The sequence below is a fragment of the Rana temporaria genome, chromosome 3 (genome assembly GCF_905171775.1).
Source record: "Rana temporaria chromosome 3, aRanTem1.1, whole genome shotgun sequence".
Lineage (NCBI taxonomy): Eukaryota > Metazoa > Chordata > Amphibia > Anura > Ranidae > Rana > Rana temporaria.
Genome location: NC_053491.1, coordinates 358890399 through 358918280, shown reverse-complemented (window position 1 = coordinate 358918280; position 27882 = coordinate 358890399). Strand labels below are relative to the sequence as shown.

Sequence of the window (27882 nt, the reverse complement as noted above, 5' to 3'; positions counted from 1 at the left end):
GCAGGGTGTTTACCGCTCTTCCACCGCTTCTTCCTTTCGAAAGCAATGGGAAACCGCGGTAATACCGCCGGCAATGCGCCTCTGCAGAGGCACATTGCCGGTGGTATTAACTCTTTTTCGGCCGCTAACGGGGGTTAAAACCGAACTGCTAGCGGCCGAATATCGCTATACCGCCAGCGCAGCTCCTGCGCCGTGTGAAAGGGGCCTTAGGGAAACCGGCAGTGAATCCTTGAGGCTTCATGGCCAGTGCCCTACTTGGCATGCGTGAAGGAGGGGGGGTTGAACTTCGGAGTGATCTCGCTGCAGCGAGATCTCTCATAAGTGGGACCAGGTACCTGTCAAAAACAGGTACCCGACCCCCCCCAAAAGGTGCACCGGAGGAGGGAGAAGTAAAAAAAGCAGAGCTTCCACTTTTAGGTGGAACTCTGCTTTAAAGGGGTTGTAAAGGAACATTCTTTTCCCCTAAATAGCTTCCTTTACCTTAGTGCAGTCCTCCTTCACTTATCTCATCCTTCGATTTTGGTTTTAAATGTCCTTATTTCTTCTGAGAAATCCTCATTTCCTGTTCTTCTGTCTGTAACTCAACACCGTAATGCAAGGCTTTCTCCCTGGTGTGGAGAAAGCCTCTTGAGGGGGGAGGAGGCGAGCAGGCAAGTCAGTTTTTGAATTGGCTCAATTGGGCAAATAAATAGACCACCACAAAGAAGATCAATTTTAGCAGCGGTGGGGGCTGCCTTATGCCCCGTACACACGATCGGAATTTCCGATGGAAAAAGTCAGATTTACTTTTTCCATTGGATTTTCCGACCGCGTGTATGCCCCATCTGAGTTTTTTCATCGGAAATTCTGATGAATTCCATCGGAGTTTAGATATAGAACATGTTCTATATTTTTCCGATGGAATTCCGATGTGATTTGGCCTGAAAAAAAGCCCAATCGTGTGTACGCGGCATTAGGGAGCGGTTAGGACACTCTCCCTGGACACAAAAATGACATTAAGTATTATACGTCATTAGAGAAAATCTGGCCTCAACAACAAAGTAAAACTTAATCAGAGAGGTGCACACAAATGTTTTTTTTTCTTTGCTAATATCACTAGACATCTTGTGGTGTGTATGCTTAGATGGAACTTTTACTTTTAAATGTTTCAAATGGAGTACAGATTCATTTTAAGGATAAATAGATTACGTTCAATTAACCTTCCCTTGCAGCTGAAGTCCTCTCTGTCCCTTATTAATTGAGTTGCCATTTCTGAACATGTTCCAGGAAATCCTCTTCTGTGAACTGGTGGCCAGAACTGAACTGTATGATCAGGATGAAGCTGTACAGACACTTTGTATAGGGCAAATGAGGTCTTTCTCTTTCTCCTGTGTATGGGCTTGATTTGTTCAAGGGAAATGGACAACAGCAGGGATGAATCTCTACGGTACGCTCGCATTGCAGGATCGCATTGCATACGATCCCTGAGCCTATATGTCGTAAAGACTGCACATCCAAATTTCTGTTATATTCTTAATATATACAATTTAATTTGGCTTTAAAAAATATTATTGAGAATACAAATTCCTATTATAATTGTATGGATGTTGGGCTTTGAGCAAGAAAATCATGTTGCATTCTGTGGTAATACATCACTCGCCTCGCCAGTACAGCGCTCAGCACAGCCTCTGTGAAACCCGCCCCCCCCCCACCCCCTTCGGGGAAATACAGGATCTGCCCGGATCGCAAAGCTCCGGACCGGACCGGTCACAGCTATTTTTTACTGCCACTTTCCCGCTATTACGGACATTTACGGGCGGGGAAAAAAGTGCCTGTTTTTACGAGCTGCCTGTAAAAATACGGACAGTTGGCAACACTGGCCCAGATTCAGGTACCACGTGCGCATTATTTGCGGAGGCACAGGGCAACGATTTTGCCCTACGCCCCCGCAAATAATTTGCGCTGCCCTCGATTCACGGAGCAGTAGCTCCGTAAATTGCGAGGGCGCGCCGGCAAAAACTGCCCGGCGTAAGCGCGCGCAATGTAAATGATCCCGCCGGGGGCGGGAATCATTTAAATTAGGCGCGCTCCCGCGCCGAGCGTACAGCGCATGCTCCATCGGGAAACTTTCCCGACGTGCATTGCGGCAAATGACGTCGCAAGGACGTCATTTGCTTCAAAGTGAACGTGAATGGCGTCCAGCGCCATTCACGATTCACTTACGCAAACGACGTAAAATTCGAACGTCGCGACGCGGGAACGCCGGGTATCCTTTAGCATTGGCTCCCCCTGCTTTTAGCATGGGCAGCCTTACGCTAAAGATGCCGTACGCAACCGACGTAACTTGCGTACGCAGGGGGCGCGCAACATTGTGAATCGGCGTAAGTATGCAATTTGCATACTATACACTGACCACAATGGGAGCGCCCCCTAGCGGTCAACGCAAGAATGCAGCCTAAAATCTGCGTGGCATAAGAGCCTTATGCCACACAGATTTTAGGCTGCAGTCGGCGTAACGAGTTCTCTGAATCAGAAGAACTCGTTACGCCGGCGCAAGTCAGCAATTGCGCTGCATAACTATGGTTACGCAGGCGCAATTGCTACCTGAATCTGGGCCACTGATTCTGTTCCATTACGGTGCACACAAAGCAGCATGTCAACATTTTACCTGAAAAAGGCTTTTTACTTTTACTGTTTTTTTTTACAGTCGTGTCTATCGGTTTAAAATTATTTTACCCACTATGCAGATTCACACCTATGCATTTTTAGTGCTTTTTGCATTTTGCAGATTTGCTCTACAGAACGTGTTCCATAGGAAATCATGTTAAATGGACTGCAGTGCAAATCTGCAAAAATGCAAAAAGCACTAAAACTGCATAGGTGTGAATCCAGCCTTAGAGAAAATCACTTTTTAATTTTGGGATTGTCACCATTTAGCCAGCGCACTTTCAGAAGCTGGAGCAGATACCCAATAGCAAACCACACTTCTTAGTAAAGCCATCATATGTATGCTGGAGAATGTGAACATGTAGGAAGAACAGTGGACCACAAACCAAATTTAATTAATATAGCTTGAATGCTCCAATCTGTTATCCCAGCTGACTGGCCACAATGTTTGCAGGTACTGGTTGGGTGAATGCTAGCTTGTGAGAAACTTTGAGAACTACAACAATATGGCACACCTCCGCACATTGCTTTAGCATATAGTGTGCTCCTCTTAGTCAAAAATGGCTTCAGCTCAAACTCCTACCTATGAAATAAACCACCTCTAACATGTTTTGCCCGTTGTAGATCAAGCCTCTACTGGACGAAACATGTTAGGGGCGCTCTACCATTGATAGGAGACAAAGATGAAGCCATTTTGTACTAAGAGACAGGGTGAAGATGCGTGTCGTTTTGCTGTAGGACGCAAAACGGTTCAAGGTTAGCACTTTTTGCCTTGCAGGACTTAACTTAGGTTCTCAGTTCAAATCCTGTTGTAGGGGCACTGTCTGCATGGAGTTTGCATGTTCTCCCTGCACTTGTGTTTCCTCCCACACTCCAATGACATGCTGGTAGATTTATTGGTTCCTGTCTAAATTGGCACTATATGTGTACAGTATGCATATGAACTAGAGACCTTAGATTGTAAGCTCCTTAAAGCGGTAGTAAAACGCTGTTTTTTTTTTTTTTTTATAACCTGAAAGGTGATGTCATAATGGGCATAGCATACTAGCCCATTATGTTAAACTTACCTGAAAACGAAGCCTTCCAGCGGCGCGCTGTCACTTCCATATTCACCGGTCTCCCTTCTGGGTTACCGGACTTCGGCTGTGTGACTGGCCGCAGCTGCGATGATGTCACTCCTGCACATGCATGTGGGAGCCACCATTTAGGGCACAGGACTCTGAAAGAACGGTGCGGTTGGCCATTCCTTCAAAGCGCATGCGCCAGTAAAGTCATTGGTTGCATTTACAGTAAATATCTCCTAAACAGCGCAGGTTTAGGAGATATTTACAGTACCTATAAGTAAGCGTTATTATAGGCTTACCTATTGGAAAAAGTCAGAGATCTTAAGGGCAAAGACAGATGTGAATACACAGTATGTATAGCTCTGTGTAAAATGCCTGTAATAAATATCTGGGCACATATTAAATATTGTAATACAATTTGGTTGCCCATGTTGGCATTCATATGTAAGCTTTAGCCCCCTTCTCATCTGCCTGGTGCATAGGGGCATTGTATTGTACTGTATATGTATATCAAAATCTGGATATGCCCCATTTTTTTGTACAACACAATGCATGGATGGTTCACTTGGTGAACTGAAACACACATACATTGAGATGCACTGGCAAGGTGTGTTGGGATGCCATTTAAAATAATAATTTATTTTGAATGACATCCCAATGCATTGCATCAGGGATAATGACGTATAGTGTGTTGTGCACTACTACTACTACTATTACTGCAATGCATAGGTGTGCAACAAGGCTATATATATATACTGTAAATTAGTCTCTATGGGCCAGATTCTCTAAGAATCTGCGTTGGCGTAGGGTAAGCCATTTACACTACGCCACCGCAACTTACAGGAGCAAGTGTTGTATTCCCCAAACACTTGCTCCGTAATTTGCGGCAGCGTAGTGTAAATGGCCCAGCGTATGGCCGCGTAATTCGAAGGAGGGCGGCTTGCATTCAAATTAAGCGTGCCCCGCGCCGATTGAACTGCGCATGCGCCGGGCTGAAAAATAGCCCAGTGCGCATGCTCCAGCTCACGACGGAAAACGTCAATAATGCCGACGTGTGCATCATTGACGTAAAGATGTATTCAAGAACGACTTAGGAAAACGACGTAACCGACAGAAAAAGACGACGCAGACCCGACGCCATGCTTAACATGGCATACGGCGGACTGGCGTAAGGTTACCCCTCATATAGCAGGGGTAACCTTACGGAAACGACGTAGGGCGACGAGTACGCGATGCAAATTTGTTGGGGAATCGGCGTATCAGGCTCATTTGCATAGTCAAATGAGACCTGAACGTAAACGCCACCTAGCGGCCGGCGTTGCATTACATCTAAGATCCGACGGTGTAAGTGACTTACACCTGTCGGATCTTGGCCGTATCTATGCGAAAATGATTCTAGGAATCACTCGCATAGATACCCGGGCTCAGAAACAGATATACGACGGTGTTTCCTGAGTTACACTGTCGTAACTCTTCTGAGAATCTGGCCCTATGTTTATATATATATATATATATATATATATATATATATATATATATATATAATACAATGGAGTATCTTCCTTGTGTGACAGCCACAGACTGGCACTGAAATATAACAGGGTCACCAGATTCTTCTCCATCATCAATTTACCACCAAATTTTCTGTCAACGTTCCAAAATCTTTATGTACGGCACATGAAGGTGTGACACAGATCAACCAACTGATTTCGGATCTATTGGCTTTCTGAAGCTTGCCGATCCAAGCACTGCGATCAGCCTGCATCCACTTGAAGGGCACCTCCACAACAAAGATTGACATTTATGAACTGTCTGTCTTTTCTAGCTTATCAAAATAAAATATTAATTTTAAATGGAGGTCCCCTTTCAGAGGCACCACAAATCTTCAGCAGCTGGCGTTCGGCAGACGGTACACAAACCTCTCGTGAAACAGAAAACAAGTCATTGTCTTTATGATTTTTTCATAAATGAAAAGCGAGCGTCCAAAATGAATCTGAAGCAGGGTTTAAATCAATTAGGTGGAACAATGTACACAAATTCTGCATACCAATCTACTAGACGCAGCCAGCAGATGGTCTGCAGGGAATAGACTAAACAAAAAATTGCATTGTTCTGCAGAAAAAAATTCTTCGGCTTACTGGAAATTTAATATATAGTGCGTCAGGGATGAGCGCATGCAGGATGGATGATTATGAGTCATGAAATGTTCAGATATATTGCAATTTTCAAGTGGGGCACCGAATAAAGAAGCAAAACGGGCAACATGCAAGTGATTAAATTTACATCAATTTACAGCAGTCATCAGACTGAAAGTCTATTGCCATGGGTAACGGCACTTAAAGACAAACTTTAGATTCCTACTCTGCCTTTTAGTTCACCTCTCCCTGGAGTACCTCTGCATACATTTTTTACTTTCTTATTTCTAAACTTACCTTTTGCAAAAGTCTTCAGGCTTGTCATGATGTGACACATTGGGTTAGATTCAGGTAGGGGCGCGCATAGTTACGGCGGCGCTGCTTATTGTATTTACGCTACGCCGACGCAACTTACAGGAGCTAGTGCAGTATTCACAAAGCACTTGCTCCGTAAGTTGCGGCGGCGTAGCGTAAATGGGGCCGGCGTAAGCGCGCGTAATTCAAATGTGGAAGGGGGCGTGTTTTATGTAAATCTATGATGACCTGACGTGATTGACGTTTTGTACTGACGGCGCATGCGCCGTCCGTGTACATATCCCAGTGTGCATTGCTCCCAAGTACGGCGCAACAACGTATTGGTTTCGACGTGAACATAAATTACGTCCAGCCCTATTCTCGAACGACTTACGCAAACGACGTAAAAAATATTACAATTTTGAAGTGGGAACGACGTCCATACTTAACATTGGCTGCACCTCCTAATAGCAGGAACAACCTTACGCCGAAAAAGCCTAACGTAAACGACGTAAATAAATTGCGGCGGCCGTACGTACGTTTGTGAATCGTATCTAGGTAATTTGCATATTCTACGCCGAAAACAACGGAAGCGCCCCTAGCGGCCAACGTAATATTGCACACAATTATACGCCGCCGCCTTCAAGTTACGTCGGCGGAGGAAGCCTATTTTTGGAGCGTATCTGCCTTTGAGAATCAGCGTAACGATATTGAAATTACGGCGGCGTATCTGGAGATATATCTGGAGGTATCAGATACGCCGGCGTAAATGCTACATGAATCTAGCCCATTGAGTTTTCGTATCTCCAGTGATGGGCAGCAATCAATAACACAGAAAGCAGATCTGTGCATCATAACACTAGGATTGTAGGGCACTGAAGTGGCATGCCCTCTGGGGGGGGGGGGGGTGTCCCAGACCCACTGCACTCACAGTATCTCCTCAGTCACCTGGGCTGAATGAGCTGGTCGTCATTCAACCAAAATGACCATGGATATTTTGTGGCACTGAGGGCCATAGAGCTGGCAGAATGCAGGTATTTTTTTTTCTTCCTTGAGGGCATTTAAAAAAATAAAGAAAAATAGCCCCGTACACACGGGCAACAATCCCGTCGTAAAAAAAACTTAATTTTTCTCAACGGGATTCTTGTCAAGCTTGACGGGATTCTTGTCTAGCTTTCCTTGCATACACACTGTCAAGCCAAAATCTCATCATTCTAAAATGCGGTGATGTAAAACACGTACAACGGCAGTATAAAGGGGAAGTTCAATTCCACTGGCGCCATCGTTTGGGCTGCTTTCGCTAATCTCGTGTTACTGCGTGTTAGTTAATGTTTGGTGAGAGACGATTCGCGCTTTTCAGCCTTGTGCTTTTCAGTCCGTTACAGTGTGACGAATGTGCTATCTCCATTACAAACGCTAGTTTTACCAGAAGGTGCGCTCCCTTCTCATACTTGATTCTGACCGACAAGAATCACAACGAGAAAATTGAGACTCCCGACGAGAAAATAGAGAGCAGGTTCTCTTTTTTTCTCGTTGAGATTCATGACAGTTTTCTCACGAACGTTTTTCTCGGCAAAAAGCTCTGCCAGCTGTTTTCTTGCCGAGAAAACCGAGCGTGTGTACGAGGCTTCAGGCTTTAAGCAATTGCCAAGGGAGACCGACTGTCACCAGTTTGTTCAACCAGCAAAATTCAGTAGATTGTTAAGTTGAAACTAGACAATATATTTTTTCAACAGATCGAATTAAAATGGGATAAAAAATTACGGCAATTTTGTATTAAGAGATCGGATTTTTCTGCCACACTTAATGAGGGCGATTTCAATCCCATCTTCTTTCAGCCAGTCAAAACCCCTATTTTGTGTCCTCAATTAATTGCTTTACTATTTTGATGAAAACTAAATTGAAAGTTTGATCACTCTTTTAAATGACCTTGTGTATGAACAGATTTGTGTGCCCTGACATTGATCAGATAGGATCAAACTATGTAAGAATTTGTTAGGGGCCAAATATCTGTTCAATTGATTATTCCATCTTTACTTGTTTAATAATGTTGAGTCGCAAGCTAGAGTTTGGCATGTGGCCATATAAATTGTGCACAATGGAGTTCCCCTTTAAAGAAACCCCCATATCTCCCCTATGCAGCCTTTATTTAACCAGAGGGTTTTACATTACCGCCATCTCTCCTGGAATGTACTTCTGAGCGCTCTACCCACCAGGTGTTTGTGAGAAACACTCTGGAGGATACTTAATGCTTCCTTACTGAAGCCTTTTCCAGGTTAATTACATGATACAGCAGCAAAATCAAGTTTAATTTCATGCCAAGAAAATCAGCAAAAAGAAACAGCGAATGATTAACCCCTGAACAGCACACATATAGTTTGAAGATTATAGCAAGAATAGAATAAATTACTGCCTACCCACCTCCAGGGCTGGACTGGGACAGAAATTTGGCCCTGGACTTCATCCAGACTGGCCCACTTTGACTCTCCTATGGCGGCCGGACAACTCCCGCACCCCCCCCCCCCCCGGCCACCCAAGCCCCCTCTCCCCCTTCACTAGCCGTTCTACTTTATTAGAGTAGAACGGCTGGTACTGGTACTCTTATAGGCAGTACCAGTGGGGAAGCTAGACATTATTTCACCCGGGGCAAAGAATCAGTTCGGTGCCCCCCCTTATGGGACAAGATTAGGCAGAAGGGAGAAACTCCCAGGCCGTAGCTGTTGAGTCAGCTGTCTGTCCCCTCCCCCATGCTCCTCAGTCATTCCCCCTGCTTCTCTGGTCCTCCCTTTGCTTCTTTGTTCCCCCAGGTGAGTGCTGCGGGGAGGGAGAGGAGGTGAGCTCTGCGGGAAGGGAGAGACAGAGAAGCGGAGGGGGGCGGCCGCCCACTGTCACTGAAGCCGGCCCACTGAGCCATCGGCCCACCGGGAAACTCCCTGTAGTCCCAATGGCCAGTCCATCCCTGCCCACCTCCTGCACTCTCTCCATCTCCTAAATGTTCTCATGTCTATCTCGCCAACTTCCTATGCTCTCTCCATCTCCCCCGTCTCTTCAACCTTCTACACGCTCTCCATCTCTCCTACTGTACCTCCTACACTCTTCTACCTCCTGCACTCTACATCTCTTCTCTGCCTCTTCGACCTACTGCACCCCCTCATACCTCCTACCTCATGCACTCTCTCTGACTCTCCTTTATGTCTCCCACTTTCTGCATTTTCTTTATCTCTCTTCTGTCTGACCAATTTCCTAGCGCCAACTCTCTTCTGTCTCTCACACTGTCTATCTCTTACATTCACTCTACTTCTCTGTCTCTCCCACCTCCTGCAACTCTCTCTGTCTCTCTGCTGTCTCTCCCATCTTCTCCACTCTATCTATCTCTCCTCTGTCTCCTCTACCTCCTGCACTCTCTCCACCTCTTCTCTGTCTCTCCCATCTCTTCCATTCTTTCTCTCCTCTGTCTCCTCTACCTCCTGCATTCTCTCCATCTCTTCTCTATCTCTCCCATCTCCTCCATTCTATCTCTCCTCTGTCTCCTCTACCTCCTGCACTCTCTCCGCCTCTTCTCTGTCTCTCCCATCTCCTCCATTCTTTCTCTACTCTGTCTCCTCTACCCCCTGCACTCTCTCCACCTCTTCTATCTCCTTCATTCTATCTCTCCTCTGTCTCCTCTACCTCCTGCACTCTCTCCACCTCTTCTCTGTCTCTCTCATCTCCTCCATTCTATCTCTCCTCTGTCTCCTCTACCTCCTGCACTCTCTCCACCTCTTCTCTGTCTCTCCCATCTCCTCCATTCTTTCTCTCCTCTGTCTCCTCTACCTCCTGCATTCCTCTCCACCTCTTCTATCTCCTCCATTCTATCTCTCCTCTGTCTCCTCTACCTCCTGCACTCTCTCCACCTATTCTCTGTTTCTCCCATCTCCTCCATTCTATCTCTCCTCTGTCTCCTCTACCTCCTGCATTCTCTCCATCTCTCCTCTGTCTCCTCCACCGCCTCCACTATCTCCATCTTTCCTCTGTCTCTCCCACCACCTCCACTCTCTCAATCTCTCCTCTGTCTCCTCTACCTCCTGCACTCTCTCCACATCTCCTCCATCTCTCCCACCTCCTACACTCTCTCCATCTCTCCTCAGTCTCTCCTACCTCCTCCACTCTCTTCATCTCTCCTCTGTCTCTCCCATCTCCTCCACTCCATCGTTCTCTCCTCTGTCTCCTCTAACTCCTGCATTCTCTCCATCTCTCCTCTGTCACCTCCACCTCCTGCACTCCCTCAGTCTCTCCTCTGTCTCTCCCATCGCCTCCACTGTCTCCATCTCTACTCAGTCACTCCCACCTCCCACACTCTCTCCATCTCTCCTCAGTCTCTCCTACCTCCTACACTCTCTCCATCTTTCCTCTGTCTCTCCTACCTCCTGCACTCTCTCTATCTCTCCTCTGTCTCTCCCATCTCCTCCACTCCATCGTTCTCTCCTCTGTCTCCTCTAACTCCTGCATTCTCTCCATCTCTCCTCTGTCACCTCCACCTCCTGCACTCCCTCAGTCTCTCCTCTGTCTCTCCCATCGCCTCCACTGTCTCCATCTCTACTCAGTCACTCCCACCTCCCACACTCTCTCCATCTCTCCTCCGTCTCTCCCACCTCCTACACTCTCTCCATCTTTCCTCTGTCTCTCCTACCTCCTACACTTTCTCCATCTCTCCTTAGTCTCTCATATGTCCTGCACTCTCTCCACCTGTCCTCTGTCTCTCCCACCTCCTCCACTCTCTCTATCTCTCCTCTGTCTACCTACTGCACTCTCTTCTTTTCTCCTCAGTCTCATCCACCTCCTACGCTCTCTCCGTCTCTCCCACCAACTAAACTCTCTCCATCTCTCCTTTGTCTCTCCCACCTCCTACACTCTCTCTATATCTCCTATGTCTCTCTTATTTCATGCACTCTCTCCATTTCTTCTCTGTCTCCTCCGCCTCCTGCACTCTCTCCATTCTTCCTCTGTCTCTTACCTCTTACACTCTCTCCAATGCTCCTCCCTCCTCCACCTCCTACACTCTCTGCATTTCTCCTCTGCCTTCACTCATTCCTCCTTTACTAGTCTGTATTCCCTCCTCCCCACCTCTGTCTCCCCATCTCCTGCCCTCTTCTATCTCTTCTCAATCCCCTCTACCTCCTGCACTCCCTTCATCATTCCTCCCGCTCTATAATGCTGCTGTTATGAAAATTGAGCAAGCACTGTTCCAGCCTCTTGAAAGAAATACAAAGACATAATTGCAGGTTTTATCTTACAGTGATTTTTTTTATTGCCGCAAAGCTTACCTAAACCTCTGTAGTACAATTTAGCCAAGGTAGCACGGCGATCAAGGTTACACAGCGAAATTGCCAGGATTTATATCAATGGGCTACAATTTTTTGGCAAAACACATTTCTCAACACACAATGGCAAACTAACAGATGGAATATAAGGTTCACTGATATCTGCACCCCCCCCCCCCCCCCAAAAAAAAAAAATGCACCTCTTTAATATAGTAGACCAGGATGGATAACAATTGCAGCAAAATGATTTTATACAGATAATTCTCATGATGGATGTGAAGAGACTGGTCAACAGAAGCTGCATAGTACGTATTCATCACAAATGCACACGCAGCATATTTACTCTTAGGTGGCCCAGATTACCCCCAAAATAAATGACTAAACGTCCTATCCAAATGCCAAAGCCCAGCTTTTCTGCAGTGCATTGAAGATGGTGATCTTACCTGGGTGGAGAAGGTTTCTGCTCCGCATCAGCAACAGGGCAGCAGAACTGGTGCAAAACCGTCTCATTCCTAAAAAAGATAATATTTTTTTTAAATACAACTCATAGCATTAGTCTTCATACAACCAGTTACATATTTAGCATTATAACCTCAATTAGATTCACTGTATGTTTTAGTAATGTTATTCTATTTTATGAGAGGTGGGGGGGGGGGGCTGCTCCCTCATCTATCTTATAGCGCATACACACAATCCGAAAATCATACGAAAAATACCGCTTTCGATGCGATCGTATGATAATCGGATTGTTGGTACGGAGCTTTCGAGAGACGATCACGACAGTTCATTCGATATTATTATCTTATGGGACTAGCACGAAAAAAATTCTCGTATGATACTAGATCGTACGATTTTTGTTTAATCGGTACAGTTGTCATCCGAAAATACAATAGAAATACACTACAATACATGACATCACTTCCAATTTGTTATTCTGTCGTACGAGAATTTTCTGAACTTTAGTAAACTCTCCATTTTTGATATGCGACTAACAAAAATACGGATGATCTGTCGTCCAATTTTCGGGTCGTGTGTACGGGCCATAACTCTACTCTTCTATAATCCCATGCACTGCTGGGAGGCTCTGCTCCTTCCTCTATCTAGCTCTCCTCTCCTGAAATACGTCGTGCTGTTGGAGGATTCTGCGTTGTTCTATTTAAAGCGGATGTTCCGCCAAAAAAAAATATTAAAAGCCAGCAGCTACAAATACTGCAGCCGCTGACTTTTAATATTAGGACACTTACCTGTCCTGGGGTCCAGCGGCGTCCGCAGCAGATGACGAGCGATCGCTCGTCACCCTGCTGCTCCCCCCTCCATCCATGCTGAGGGAACCAGGAAGTGAAGCCCTGCGGCTTCATTGCCTGGTTCCCTACGGCGCAGGCGCGAGTCGCGCCGCACCCGCCGATTGGCTCCCGCTGTGTGCTGGGAGCCGAGTGTTCCCAGCACACAACGGAGGGGCGACGGGATGTGACGCAATGCCTGTCTTTTGCCCGTGAATGCCGGGCCGGAAGTGGGTGCAAATACCTGTCTTTAGACAGGTATCTGCACCCCCCTCCCCCCTGAAAGGTGTGACACCGGAGGGGGGGAGGGTTCCGATCAGCGGGACATCACTTTAGGGTGGAGAACCGCTTTAAAATGGAAAGCAGCTTCCTATGGGGGGCACTCTCTGAAGAGGAGGGGCCTTGATTGCTGGCGAGGGACCCCAGAAAAGGAGGGTCAGGGCTGCTCTGTGCAAAACCATTGCACAGAGCAGTTAAGTGTTTGTTATTTTAATTTAAAAAACCCAAAGGTTTCATTTTACTTTAACTCTCCTCTCCTGAAATACTCTGCACTGCTGGAGGATTTAGCTTTTTCTTCTATCCTAGGCCCTTTTCACACGATCGTTCCAATCAGGTCAGCCTGTAGGTCTTTCACATAGACCTGTCATTTGCCCGTTCTACTTTTCCCTGCTGATCGTAACAGAGTCTGCCTCATGTGAAAGGGGCTTAACTTTCCTCCCCTGAAATACACTGCACTGCTTGAAAAATCTGCTATTATTATTTTTAAATATTTATAAAGCTCCGATATATGCCACAGTTCTGTATAAAACTTGCAGGTACAGTGGGCCAGATTCACAGACACTTACGTTACTCGGCGGCGTAACGTATCCCATTTACGTTACACCGCCGCAGGTTTACAGCGTAAGTGCCTGATTCACAAAGCTCTTTCCTTGTAAACTTGCGGCGGTTTAACGTAAATGCGCTCGGCGCAAGCCCGCCTAATTCAAATGGGGCGGACACCATTTAAATTAGGCGCGTTCCCGCGCCGAACGTTCTGCGCATGCTCCGTTAGGAAATTTCCCGAACGTGCATTGCGCAAAATTACGGCGCCCCGATGTTTTTTTTGAAATGCGACGTGCGTTACGGTGTTTCGTATTCCCGGACGTCTTACGCAAAAAAAAAAAAAAAACGAAATTCGACGCGGGAACGACGGCCATACTTTAACATGGCTGATCTAAAGATAAGCCATGTTAAAGCAGGTGTAACTTTGCGACGGGTAAAAACGACTAGCGTCGACGTACGAGATTGCAACGAACGCGCGGATCTTCGTGGATCGCCGTAACTAGTCATTTGCATATTCTACGCCGACCGCTATGGAATCGCCACCTAGCAGCCGGCCTAGAATTGCATCCTAAGATCCGACGGTGTAAGTCAATTACACCTGTCGGATCTTATGGCTATCTATGCGTAACTGATTCTATGAATCAGCCGCATAGTTAGGACGGGCGGATCACAGAGATACCACGGCGTATCAGGAGATACGCTGTCGTATCTCTTCTGTGAATCTGGCCCAGTATGTATTTGTGTTGCAGACTCCAGTCCAGTGAGCTGCTGGGAAATAAACCCACAATCCCGCACTGCAAGGCTATAGTGCAGTGATGGCGAACCGTGGCACCCCAGATGTTTTGGAACTACATTTCCCATGATGCTCATACACTCTGTAGTGCAGTTGGGCATCATGGGAAATGTAGTTCCAAAACATCTGGGGTGCCAAGGTTCGCCATCACTGCTATAGTGATAACAAGTACTAAGTTACTGTTCAGAAAAAGGGATATAGAGAAGGGGTGGATGCTAAAAACGCAGCGTGCATGATTCCCCACCATGAAGGAGAAGGTCATGGGGTGACGGAGTTCCATTAGTGTAATGATAGTGCACAGGGCAGTGTGAGATCACATTGTCCTTCTCCTCCGTCCTCCCAGCTGCTCCCTGCTCTGTAATTAAGTCCAATTTCTGTAACTCCAATCCTAATGAATAAATTACACCTCTCAGAACAAGAGCAGCTCTTCATCTAGATACATTACCACTGTCACGTTCTGTGCTGCCACCGTGCCTAGTTCTCACAGCTGTATTGTGACCCTAGAACTACCTCTCAGTGCTGGCGCTGTTACCCTATACCAGTCCCTCAGTACTGTAAGTCACCCTTTAACAGCCTGGTACCCCGGGGACCACACATAGCCCTTTAGCACTTATATTGCACCTGCAGACAGTATTTATGTTATTTTTCTTCATCAAGCAATGAAAGAAAAATAATCTTTTGACTGGGTTCTAATAGTTAAATGTGTTGATTTATTTCTTTCCCAATATCCCAATTTTTTTTTTTTTGCTGTCCGCTCCTTTTATCTTTTTGTGTTTTTTTTCCCCTCTGATCTTTTATAATGGATTTTGCTGAGAGAATATCAAATGTTGAACAAGTAATTTTAAGGAGGCTGCAGGGAGCACAAGTGTGGAAGAATTCATTTGTAAAGGGACTGTAACAGCTATGATCTCTAGTGGTCTCGTGTATCCTTTTTATCACTCTCCTTAAGCCTGTCCCCAGTTTTCAACCACTCCAATAGTATGTTTGCAGTCTATGACCATCTCTTATAGCATGTTTGCAGTCTATGACCATATCTTCTAGCACACCCTTAGTCCTGATTATCCCTTGTGGTATGCCCATAGTCCCTGACAATCTCATGTGACATGTCTTAGACCTCTTACCATCTCTTGTGACATGTCTTAGATCTCTGACCATCTCTTGCAACATCTCTTAGATCTCTGACCATCTCTCGTGACATGTCTTAGATCTCTGACCATCTCTTGTGACATGTCTTAGATCTCTGACCATCTCCTGTGACATGGCTTAGACCTCTGACCATCTCTTGTGACAGGTCTTAGACCTCTGACCATCTCTTGTGACATGTCTTAGATCTCTGACCATCTCCTGTGACATGTCTTAGATCTATGACCATCTCTTGTGACATGTCTTAGATCTCTGACCATCTCCTGTGACATGTCTTAGATCTATGACCATCTCTTGTGACATGTCTTAGACCTATGACCATCTCTTGTGACATGTCTTAGATCTCTGACCATCTCTCGTGACATGTCTTAGATCTCTGACCATCTCTCGTGACATGTCTTAGATCTCTGACCATCTCTTGTGACATGTCTTAGATCTCTGACCATCTCTTGTGACATGTCTTAAATCTCTGACCATCTCTTGTGACATGTCTTAGATCTCTGACCATCTCTTGTGACATGTCTTAGATCTCTGACCATCTCTTGTGACGGGTCTTAGACCTCTGACCATCTCTTGTGACATGTCTTAGACCTCTGACCATCTCTTGTGACATGTCTTAGATCTCTGACCATCTCTTGTGACGGGTCTTAGACCTCTGACCATCTCTTGTGACATGTCTTAGACCTCTGACCATCTCTTGTGACATGTCTTAGATCTCTGACCATCTCTTGTGACAGGTCTTAGACCTCTGACCATCTCTTGTGACATGTCTTAGATCTCTGACCATCTCTTGTGACATGTCTTAGATCTCTGACCATCTCTTGCAACATCTCTTAGATCTCTGACCATCTCTCGTGACATGTCTTAGATCTCTGACCATCTCTTGTGACATGTCTTTGACCATCTCTTGTGACATGTCTTAGATCTCTGACCATCTCTTGTGACATGTCTTAGATCTCTGACCATCTCTTGTGATATGTCTTAGATCTCTGACCATCTCTTGTGACGGGTCTTAGACCTCTGACCATCTCTTGTGACATGTCTTAGACCTCTGACCATCTCTTGTGACATGTCTTAGATCTCTGACCATCTCTTGTGACAGTTCTTAGACCTCTGACCATCTCTTGTGACATGTCTTAGATCTCTGACCATCTCTTGTGACGGGTCTTAGATCTCTGACCATCTCTTGTGACAGTTCTTAGACCTCTGACCATCTCTTGTGACATGTCTTAGATCTATGACCATCTCTTGTGACATGTCTTAGATCTCTGACCATCTCTTGTGACATGTCTTAGATCTCTGACCATCTCTTGTGACATGTCTTAGATCTCTGACCATCTCTGTGACATGTCTTAGATCTCTAACCATCTCTTGTGACATGTCTTAGACCTCTGACCATCTATTGTGACATGTCTTAGATCTCTGACCATCTCTTGTTGCATGTCTGTGGTCTTTGACCTTCTTTAGCAGCATGCATGCCCATAGTCTCTGACCATCCACTGTTACATGTTTGTGGTCTTCGACAGCTTTCTGTAGCATTACATTCATTAAATATTATGTGTGGCTCGTTTGGTTGGGGTTCACACTTGAGGCCCCTTACATCAACCTTGAGCACCCTTATTGTAACAACCAGTCAAATTGCACTATTGTAATATAGATGATTCACTAAACTCAGCAGATCAGGAATTTGGGGTTTTTAGAAGCCTCTGAGCTTTTTCTGTGCACTCTGTCTGCAACCAGCAACACACAGCAAGTCTCAGCCCTGAGTCTGCATTCTACTTGGGCCCATTCTCAGTCAGCATTACTAAAGATCCAGCATCACAGAGTCAGCACCATGGAGATTATACCAGAAAAAAAACTGGCATGCAGCTCAAACTGTCTGTGATTACCTAACGGAAAAATCCTGTGTCAAAGGAAAAGCGGGAGAGTAGGTCATCTGCTGAAAAGAACAGACAAACCATTTTTAAAGGGTCCGTCCACCTTAAAGTGATATTTTATTTAGAGGTAGAAGTTGGTGGACTGAGCCAGCCTTTGACTTTCTATATACACCAACAAGTTCTCCCTCCTAATTATTGACTCTGTTCCTGTCTCTACCTGGGGATTTTGAGTGTTCCTGCCTACCTGTGTGCTCCAACTTTTTCACTTCCATCAGGGGTGTCAAACTCAATTTTATCGTGGGCTACATCAGCATTATGATTGTCTTCAAAAGAGCCGGTTGTATCTGTAAAATTAGATGTCAAGAGCCACCCCACCATCAGAAGTTGAGTCCCCCATCCTCCCTTACATCACAGTACACCCACCCCTTTCATTATGCTGCTGCTGGGAAGAAGCTGGATGCATTGCTTGAAAGCAGAAAGTAAGGGTCTGGAGTAGGACCAGAGGAGGGCTGGAGCTCTCCTGCAGCTGCAGGCAGGGGAGGGCTGGCAGCCTTAGGCCTGGGGGGGGCAAGTCCAGTCAAGTGGCCCATTGAACTGCTGAATCAGCTCACCATCCATGGCCCTTCTAGTTTTTCAATGCAGCCTCACCGGTGTCCATCAGTGCAGCCAACTCCAGTGCCCATCAATGCAGCCTGATCACTGGAGCAGGTTACATGGGGTGTATGGGGGTCAGCTAGGGGTGTCAGGGTCTCTCACCTCAGTGATCTCAGCTCAGTAGGTCCTTGCACGCCAGGGCCTCCTGGGGGGTAATGTTCCTGGTTCTGGGGTCAAGTTGCAGCCGGCGCCCAGCCCTGCATCCTGACTCCCTGGCATGCCCTGCCTCTGCCTGCTTCCAAGAATCCAGTCCCAGGGAGTTGTAGTTTCCTCTGCTCTGTTTTTACCATAAGTTAGAGCGGCCTGGGAGGCAATTGCCACCCTGCCCCCCGGCCCAGCCCTCCCCTGGCTGCAGGAGAGATGCGAGGGCCACATGAAATGAATGAATGAATGAATGACTTGTATAGCGCAACGCATGCAAACTGAATCGCCTCTGGGCGCTTTTTCCAGACAGTATCTGCTTGGCTGGTGCGGTCATTTTTACCCCGTAGGATCATGACACGCTAGGGACACACAGTCATATACATATATACTGGGCCAATTTGGACGAGATCCAATTTACCTACCAGCATGTCTTTGGAGTGTGGGAGGAAACCGGAGTACCCGGAGGAAACCCACGCAGACACAGGGAGAACATGCAAACTCCAGGCAGATGGTGTCGTGGTTGGGATTCGAACCAGCGAACCTTTTGCTGCTAGGCGAAAGTGCTACTCACCGCACCACTGTGCTGCCCTGGAGGGCCAGATTCGGCCCGCGGGCCTTGTGTTTGACACCTGTGACTTACATCACATCACATCGCGCCCGGGCCTCCGACGGTCATATAGATGACCAGTCATCGCTATGCTTCCCATCCGGCGCTGGACGATTCTTTCTCCGGGCCCCCGATGGCACGGGAGAGCCCGGAGAAGCACCGGATGTCATATGACTATGTGCCAGTAAGGAAGTGGTTAAGAAAGTCTCTTTGGGTGCCATGTGTTCGAAAAATAGATGTGCCCACTTCAATCCAAATACTTATGAGGTACCATAAACCAGAGATTTTGTGAACACAGGCATGAATATCATAAAATATAGCTTGAAAAGTATAACTAGAAGTAAAACGTTTTATTTTTGTTTTAGCTTGGAGAAGGATTAGAACACCTGTCAGGTTTTTATTGCTGTCTGCGTTCATTGAAATTCATCTTCCTTATTTGTCCTGTTTGCCAATATCACTGAGAGTGAAAGTAAAAGAAAATCCCATATTTTGGGTTGTCAGTAGTTCTTCTGTACTGACAAATGTTAAAAACTGACAAAACGCCAAACACACACAAATAAACAAAATATTCTGGGTCTATAGGGATATATTAGAAATGAGAAAAGATCACCAAAAAATATATATCACAATCCCTTTTTATTGCACTCCTTTCTAGCATATGATTCCACATGAGACTATGGGCCTGATTTACTAAGCTATGTGCGCTGCGCTGGTTCATGCATTAATTAGTACTCCGGGTGGAGGCTTAATCAGGCGCATGAACCAGCGTAGCAGCCGGCGCATTGAAACTAATATGTAAAGCCGCGCCGAACTCCCTATAGAAGTCTATGGGAGAAATCAAAAGTGTTCATTTTAAAGGCTAATCTGCAAGTTTTGTCCTAAAAAGTGTTTGGGGACCTCAGTCCTGTCCCAGGGAACATGTATCAATGCTTTTTTTATTTTTTAAAACGGCCGTTTTTTCGGGAGCAGTGAAATTAATAATTCTTAAAGTGAAACAATAAAAGTGAAATATTCCTTTAAATTTCGTACCTAGGGGGGGTGTAATGTCAGCATGTGAAATAGCGCATTTTTCCCGCACTTAGAACTCCCCCTGCACAAAGTGACATTCTGAAGGAAAAAAGTCATTTAAAAATTCACACGCGGCTATAATGAATTGTCGGCTCTGACAATTCTAAAGGGATTCATTCATAAAACAAACAAAAAAATGTGTAGGGGTTCCCCCAAATTAAATTACCAGGCCCTTCAGGTCTGGAATGGATATTAAGGGGAACCCCGCCGTAAAAACCAAAAAAAAAAAAGACGTGCGGTTCCCGGCAAATATCCATTCCAGACCCTTCAGGTCTGGTGTGGATTTTAAGGGGAACTCCACCCCAAATTAAAAAAAAAAATGGCGTGGAGTCCCCCTAAAAATCCACACCAGACCCTTATCCGAGCACGTTGACCTGGCCGGCCGCAGAAAAGAGGGGGGGACAGAGTGCGGCCCCCCCCCCTCTCCTGAACCGCACCAGGCCACATGCCCTCAACATGGGGAGGATGTCCCCATGTTGATGGGGACAAGGGTCTCATCCCCACAACCCTTGCCCGGTGGTTGTGGGGGTATGCGGGCGGGAGGTTTATCAGAATCTGGAAGACCCCTTTAACAAAGGGGACCCCCAGATCCTGACCCCCCCCCTGTGTGAAATGGTAATGGGGTACATTGTACCTCTACCATTTCACCCCAAAAAAAATGTCAAAGTGATAAAAATGACAGTAGCCGGTTTTTGACAAATCTTTTAATAAAGTCTTCTTTTCTTCTTTCCTTCGGGGTTCTTCCGCTGCTTCTTCTCGTCCACATCTTGCCCGACGTCTTCTTCTATCTTCTCCGTCCGTCCTTCAGCCTTCTGGTCCCGCATCTTGTGTCTTCTGCGGTCTTCTTCTCGGTCCGCCAGCCTTCTCGTCCGCATCTTGTGTCTTCTCCGGACCCAGCGTTTGAATTTGAATTGGCCGTCGTCTTCCCGCTCCTGGGACCCGCCCCCCTCTGACGCCACAAGTAAACTCCTTAGAAGGTCATGTGCGTCAGAGGGGGGCGGGGTCACATGAGTGTGACACGGCGGGAACTTCTTCTCCGGGCGGCGCGATTGAAATTGAATTCCCCCGCTGTGTGACGCTCTGCGACCCCGCCCCCCTCTGACGCACATGACCTTCTAAGGAGTTTACTTGTGGCGTCAGAGGGGGGCGGGTCCCAGGAGCGGGAAAACGGCGGCCAATTACAATTCAAACGCAGGGGACGAGAAGGCGGCGGACCGAGAAGAAGACCGCAGAAGACCCAAGATGCGGACGAGGAGGCGGACGGAGAAGACAACGGGCAAGATGCGGGACCAGAAGGCGGAAGGACGGACTGAGAAGATAGAAGAAGACGTCGGGCAAGATGTGGACGAGAAGAAGCAGCGGAAGAACCCCGAAGGAAAGAAGAAAAGAAGACTTTATTAAAAGATTTGTCAAAAACCGGCTACTGTCATTTTTATCACTTTGACATTTTTTTTGGGGTGAAATGGTAGAGGTACAATGTACCCCATTACCATTTCACACAGGGGGGGGGTCAGGATCTGGGGGTCCCCTTTGTTAAAGGGGTCTTCCAGATTCTGATAAACCTCCCGCCCGCATACCCCCACAACCACCGGGCAAGGGTTGTGGGGATGAGACCCTTGTCCCCATCAACATGGGGACATCCTCCCCATGTTGAGGGCATGTGGCCTGGTGCGGTTCAGGAGAGGGGGGGGGCCGCACTCTGTCCCCCCCTCTTTTCTGCGGCCGGCCAGGTCAACGTGCTCGGATAAGGGTCTGGTGTGGATTTTTAGGGGGACTCCACGCCATTTTTTTTTTCAATTTGGGGTGGAGTTCCCCTTAAAATCCACACCAGACCTGAAGGGTCTGGAATGGATATTTGCCGGGAACCGCACGTCTTTTTTTTTTGGGGTTTTTACGGCGGGGTTCCCCTTAATATCCATTCCAGACCTGAAGGGCCTGGTAATTTAATTTGGAGGGACCCCCCTTTTTTTTTTTTGTTTTAATGAGCAATGACTCTATTCTTTATAGCCATGAGTACTTTAACCACTTGCCCACCGGGTTAATTCTGGCACTTCTCTCCTTCATGTGAAAATCACAATTTTTTGGCTAGAAAATTAATCAGAACCCCCAAACATTATATATTTTTTTTTAGCAGACATCCTAGGGAATAAAATGGCAGTCATTGCAATACTTTTTGTCACACCGTATTTGCGCAGCGGTCTTACAAGCGCACTTTTTTTGGATAAAAATCACTTTTTTGAATTAAAAAATAAGACAACAATACATTTTGCCCAATTTTTTTCTATATTGTGAAAGATAATGTTACGCCGAGTAAAATGATACCCAACATGTCACGCTTAAAAATTGCGCCCGCTCGTGGCATGGCGTCAAACTTTTACCCTTTAAAAAACTCGATAGGCGACGTTTAAAAAATTCTACAGGTTGCATTTTTTGAGTTGCAGAGTAGGTCTAGGGCTAGAATTATTGCTCTCACTCTAACGATCGCGGCGATACCTCACTTGTGTGGTTTGAATACTGTTTTCATATGCGGGCGCTACTCGCGTATGCGTTTGCTTCTGTGCGCGAGCTCGTCGCGACGGGGCGCTTTAAAATTTTTATTTGGGGTTTTCTTATTTATTTTTATTTAGTTTTATAATGTTTTACACTGAAATAAAAAAATAAAAAAAAAATGATCAGTTTTCTTCCTATTACAAGGAATGTAAACATCCCTTGTAATAGGACTAGTGTGTGACAGGTCCTCTTTATGGAGAGAGGCGGGGTCAATAAGGCTGGAAAGCATGGTATTGAAAAAAAAAAAAATAGATCTCATGCTTTCAGCTGCAATCATGTTCGTTCACCACAGTGGTGTAGTGTATAGCACTTTGACCTAGCAGCAAAAGAGTCGTTGGTTCGAATCCCGCCCGTGACAGCATCTGCATGGAGTTTGCATGTTCTCCCTGTGCCTGCGTGGGTTTCCTCCCACAATATAAAAACACGCTGTAAATCGGTTCCGGTCTAAATAAGCCCTAATATGCAGTAGTATATTAAGGTTTGGTTCTGCCCTAGGCCTGACTACATATCTGCACCTCCTAATAGAAAAATGACCCACCCCTTCCTGTCAAGGTCACACCCTGTTTTTGTATAACCCCGCCCAGTAATTTTCAGGGGACCCACACACTAGTTCTGGGGGGGCACTGGATTCCCTTAACCACTTCCATACCAGGCACTTACGCACCTTCCCGCCCAAGCCAATTTTCAGCTTTCAACACTGTCGCACTTTGAATGGCAATTGCGCGGTCATACAACACTGTACCCAAACAAAATTGGCGTCCTTTTTTCCCCACAAATAGAGCTTTCTTTTGTTGTTATTTGATCACCTCTGTGTTTTTTTTTTGCGCAACAACTAAAAAAAGACTGCAAATTTTGAAACAAAAAAACCTTTTTCTTTTTTTAGGTTAATTTTTTTGTAAATAAGTTTTTCTCTTTCAATTACGGGCACTGATATGGCGGCACTGATGGGCCCCGATGAGATGGCACTGATGGACATCGATGAGGTAGTACTGACGGCACAGATGAGGTGGCATTGATTGGCGGCGCTGCTATGCGGCACTGATGGGCACTCATAGGCGGCACTGATGGGCGGCACAGATGGGCGGCACTTATGGGTGGCACTGATGGATACTTATGGGCGGCACTTATGGGTGGCACTGATGGATACTTATGGGTGGCACAGGTGGGCACTGATAGGTGGGCACTGTGCATGGATGGGCACTGTGGGGTGGCACTGATTTTCCCAGTCAGTGCCCATTTGTGGGCACTGATTGGCATCTTTTTTCTTATTTTTTAATGCTTTTTGTTTTTTTGTTCTATAATTTTTTTTTTTTTGCACACCCTGGTGGTCCAGGGTGGGCATCCCTGGTGGTCCAGTGTGGTGATCCGAGGGGGGGCTGCGCTGATAAACAATCAGCGCGAACGCCCCCTGTCAGGAGAGCCGCCGATCGGCTCTCCTATACTCGCGTCTGTAAGACGCGAGTGAGGAAGAGCCATCGATGGCTCTTCCTGTTTACATCGTGATCAGCCGTGATTGGACACGGCTGATCACGTGGTAAAGAGTCTCCGTCTCCGTGAGAGACTCTTTACCGAGATCGGAGATGCAGGGTGTCAGACTGACACCCCGCATCACCGATCGCCGCGCTGCGTGCCCCCACAGGCGCGTGCGGCATGAAATCCTGCAGGACGTCCTGTCAGGATTGTGTAACCACTTCCCGGACGTAAATCGGCCATAGGCTGGGCGGGAAGTGGTTAATTTGCATAGTTTTTCTCTCACTTCCTGTTTGGCTATGGGGCAGGAAGTGAAGGCAAATCTCCCCAATTGGACACAGATAATCCAAAATAAACTGACAGGGCCTATAACCCTCCCTCACTCTATCCAAAATGAAAGAAAATAAAACTTGTTGATTATAGTTCTTGTCAGGGGCGGACTGACCATTGAGTCACTCGGGCACTGCCCGAGGGCCCCATGCCACTAGGGGGCCCCATCCGGGTTGCCAGGCTCAGTAAAACCAGGGACAGTATGTAAAAATCTGTGTTTTTTTTAGATCTGTCCCTGATATGTCCGAAAATGACATGCTTTTAATGTGAATATCCCAAGATTTTAGCTGCCCGCCTCTGCACTACCTCCTGGCGTGGTGGTCATCTGTAAGCCAGAGGGGCCCCATAATCTTCTATTGCCCAGGGGCCCCATGAGTTGTCAGTCCGCCCCTGGTTCTAGTTTAAGCACAAATTTCATAGAGTTTTATTGAGAGCCTTAAGAAAATATAACCATGCCAATAGGCCAGGATAGAGCGTTGCTAATATGTAGGAATGTGTGTTAGAGCACCCCACCCAATGTTAACTAAAAAATTATTAATTTGCAAATAAGTATTATCTGCTCATTTTTTTGGGGATGTCTGCACCCCTGATAGTGACAACATTTGTGAGGTGTCTTCACCCTTTCTAATTCATTCACTTCCTGTCACATAGCCAAACAGGAAGTGAGGGTAAAACCTTACTAATATCTTTTCTTGGGGACACAGAGATCAATCTAAATAGTTTCCCATTATGTAAATTGCACTCTAGCATTTTGCTGTGTACACCCCAAATTATTAGGGATCTTGGACTTTGGGGTCCATTTACTAAAGGCAAATCCACTCCTACAAGTGCAAAGCAAGGAAGAAAACAAAACAACTTTGCTTCTACAGGATTGGATGTTAAAACCATCAGTGCTTCCTCTCTGATTTTCAGCAACTATGCTTGTACTGCAGAGTGGCTTTGCCTTTACTAAACCCCAAACTAAATAATCATTTGGGGCAGGGATCCTCAAACTACGGCCCTCCAGCTGTTGTAGAACTACACATCCCATGAGGCCTTGTAATGCACTGACATTCACAGACATGACTAGGCATGATGGGAATTGTAGTTCCTGAACAACTGGAGGGCCGTAGTTTGAAGACCCATGATTTGGGGTGTACACAGCAGTGCTGGAGTGCAATTTGCTTAATGGGGACACTAGTTAGATTGACCGGTGTCCAAGAAATGACACTGGTAGGGTTTTAACCTCACTTCCTGTTCAGCTGTGTGACAGGAAGTGAAGCCAATTTTAAGAAAAGGGACACAAAGCTCAACACAAAAATAAAAAAACACAAAGCAGGGGTTCTAACACTCACTTGGCTTCCCTCAAACACCCACAATTTGAATAGGATTGCCTTGCGCTAGATTTAAGCACAGTGCTGTAAATCAGCACGTCAAGCCTGTCCACCAATAGCAAACCCCCCCCCCCACAGGCCATGTTTGCAGGTTTTCCTTCATCTTGCACATGTGCTTTAAAATAGTCTGGACAGCAATTCTTGATAAGAGAAATCCCCAAAACATGTCCTGTCGGGGGTACTTGAGGGCTGAGGACCACTGCAGAATAAATAAAATACTTACCAGTTTTTGTCTTTAAAGTCAGGGAGAATAAACATGGCAAACATTTCATGATTACACACCAGGAAAGAAGCTTAGACAAAAATCACACATAATTTGTTAGGCCCAAACCTAGTTCAGCTGCAGCTGTCAACATATGTAGCATGAAAAAGTAACAAAAGACAAACTTAACAATTTTAAAGTAATTTTTATTGGTCAACAAAACAAGGAAAGCAAAAAAAGACAAACAAACAAAAATACATTTCAAAATTCTAATTAACCATAGCTTTACACATTTTTCATAAAATAAGGCCACATAGACAAATACATCAAAGTGAACATTATTTAAAAATAAACCAAAACCATTGGCAAAATAAAACAAAACCCATGCAACAAACCACATTTGTGTTTAGCAACAGCATTTCTGCCAGCCTGCCCCTTCTGAGGGCAGCTGAGGAATGATCGATCCAAGCTTTTTATAACAGTGCTAGTAATGAAGCAATTGAAATCACATGACCAAATTGCAGTCTCTAGTTTGGGTGAGCTTGTAATTGGGCACACCTGCAATTAACCCAAACCACGCTCTATGAGCATCCAATGAGTGTTTTTCACCTTTTAAAAAGAAAGGATATTTTTTTTCTAAGTGTTTGAGCATGCTCAGTTCATCACACATGTAGGAACCAAGCTGCAATGGAATGAGAGCTTTTTTTTTTTGGTTTCCCCTGATCTGATGCTTTCCAGCCTGAAGGGGAGGTGTTAAAGACAGAAGTAAACACGCACATTTAATAATCTATTTGTGTGAAAAAAAAGGTTGCCAATTTTGTTTGGGAGCCACGTCGCACGACTGCGCAATTGTCAGTTAAAGCGACGCCGTGCCGAATCACAAAAACTTGCCCGGTCATTGACCAGAAATATGGTCCGGGCTCAAGTGGTTAAAAATTAACAAAACACAAAAGTGAGCCCAATTTTTGGGGATAATGTGAAAGATGATGTTACACTGAGTAAATAGATACCTTACATGTCACGCTTTACTATTGGAAACACTCCTGCAATGGGGCCAAAATGAATTCCGTGAATATCCCCATAGGCAACCTTTTTCTTTTTTTTCCAGGTTACCAGTTTATAGTTACAAAGAAGGTCTAGTGGTAAAAGTATTGCTCTCGCTCTAACGCACGCGTCAATACCTCACATGTGTGGTTTGAACGATGTTTATATATGTGGGCGGGACTTGCGTAAGTCCCGCCCACATATGTAAAAATTCTTTTTACTTTTTGCTATAATAAATATCCCCAAAAATATATATTCAAAAAACTAAAAAACCCCTCAGTTTAGGCCGATACGTATTCTACATCTTTTTGGTTCCAAAAAATCGCAAATAGCGTTTAGTGTTTGTTTTTTGCAAAAGGTATAGCGTCTACAAATTTTTTTTTTTTTGTTGTTTTAACTAGTTATTGGGGCGATCAGCGATTTTTATCGGTACTGCGACATTATGGCGGACACATCGAACACTTTTTTGGAACCATTGGCATTTTTCAGCGATCAGTGCTGTAAAAAATGCATTGCTTACTCAAAAAATGCCACTGGCAGGGAAGGGGTTAACACTAGGTGCGAGGGAGGGGTTAAATATGTTCCCTGGGTGTGTTCTAACTGTAGGGGGGGGGGATGGGACTGACATGTGTAAATGACAGATCGCTGTTCATGAAGGGGAACTCCAGACCCCCCCAAAAAAAATAAGGTGGGTTCCCTCCAGGTGCATACCAGGCTCTTAGGCTTGGTCTGGAACATAAGGGGTTAAACCGGGGCCCAAAAAAATAGCGTGCCCCCCCCCCCCCCCCCAAGATCCAAACCAAGCCCTTATCCCAGGCACGCAGTCTGGTCAGACAGGAATGGGGGTGGGGACGAGCGAGCGCCCCCCTCCCTCCTGAGCCATACCAGACCACATGCCCTCAACATGGGGGAGTGTGTGCTGTGGGGGAGGGGGGCACTGCCCCCCCACCCCAAAGCACTCTTGCCCCCATGTCGATAGGGACAAGAGCCTCTTCCCGACAACCCTGGCCGTTGGTTGTCGGGGTATGCGGGCGGAGAGCTTATCAGAATCTGAGAGACCCCTTTAATAAAGGGGTCCCCAGATTC

The 27882-nt window shown here is 46.0% G+C and overlaps 1 protein-coding gene across 4 annotated transcripts in view; it reads right to left on the bottom strand.

Annotated features, from left to right (window-relative positions):
- Positions 1–27882, bottom strand: part of IQSEC3 (IQ motif and Sec7 domain ArfGEF 3) — a 187333-nt gene that overhangs the window by 78580 nt on the left and 80871 nt on the right. For all 4 annotated transcript variants that reach the window (XM_040345248.1, XM_040345249.1, XM_040345250.1 and 1 more), the window contains exon 2: positions 11883–11951. In XM_040345248.1, coding sequence (XP_040201182.1) covers positions 11883–11951 — 69 coding nt within the window. The remainder of the gene's footprint in view (positions 1–11882; positions 11952–27882) is intronic.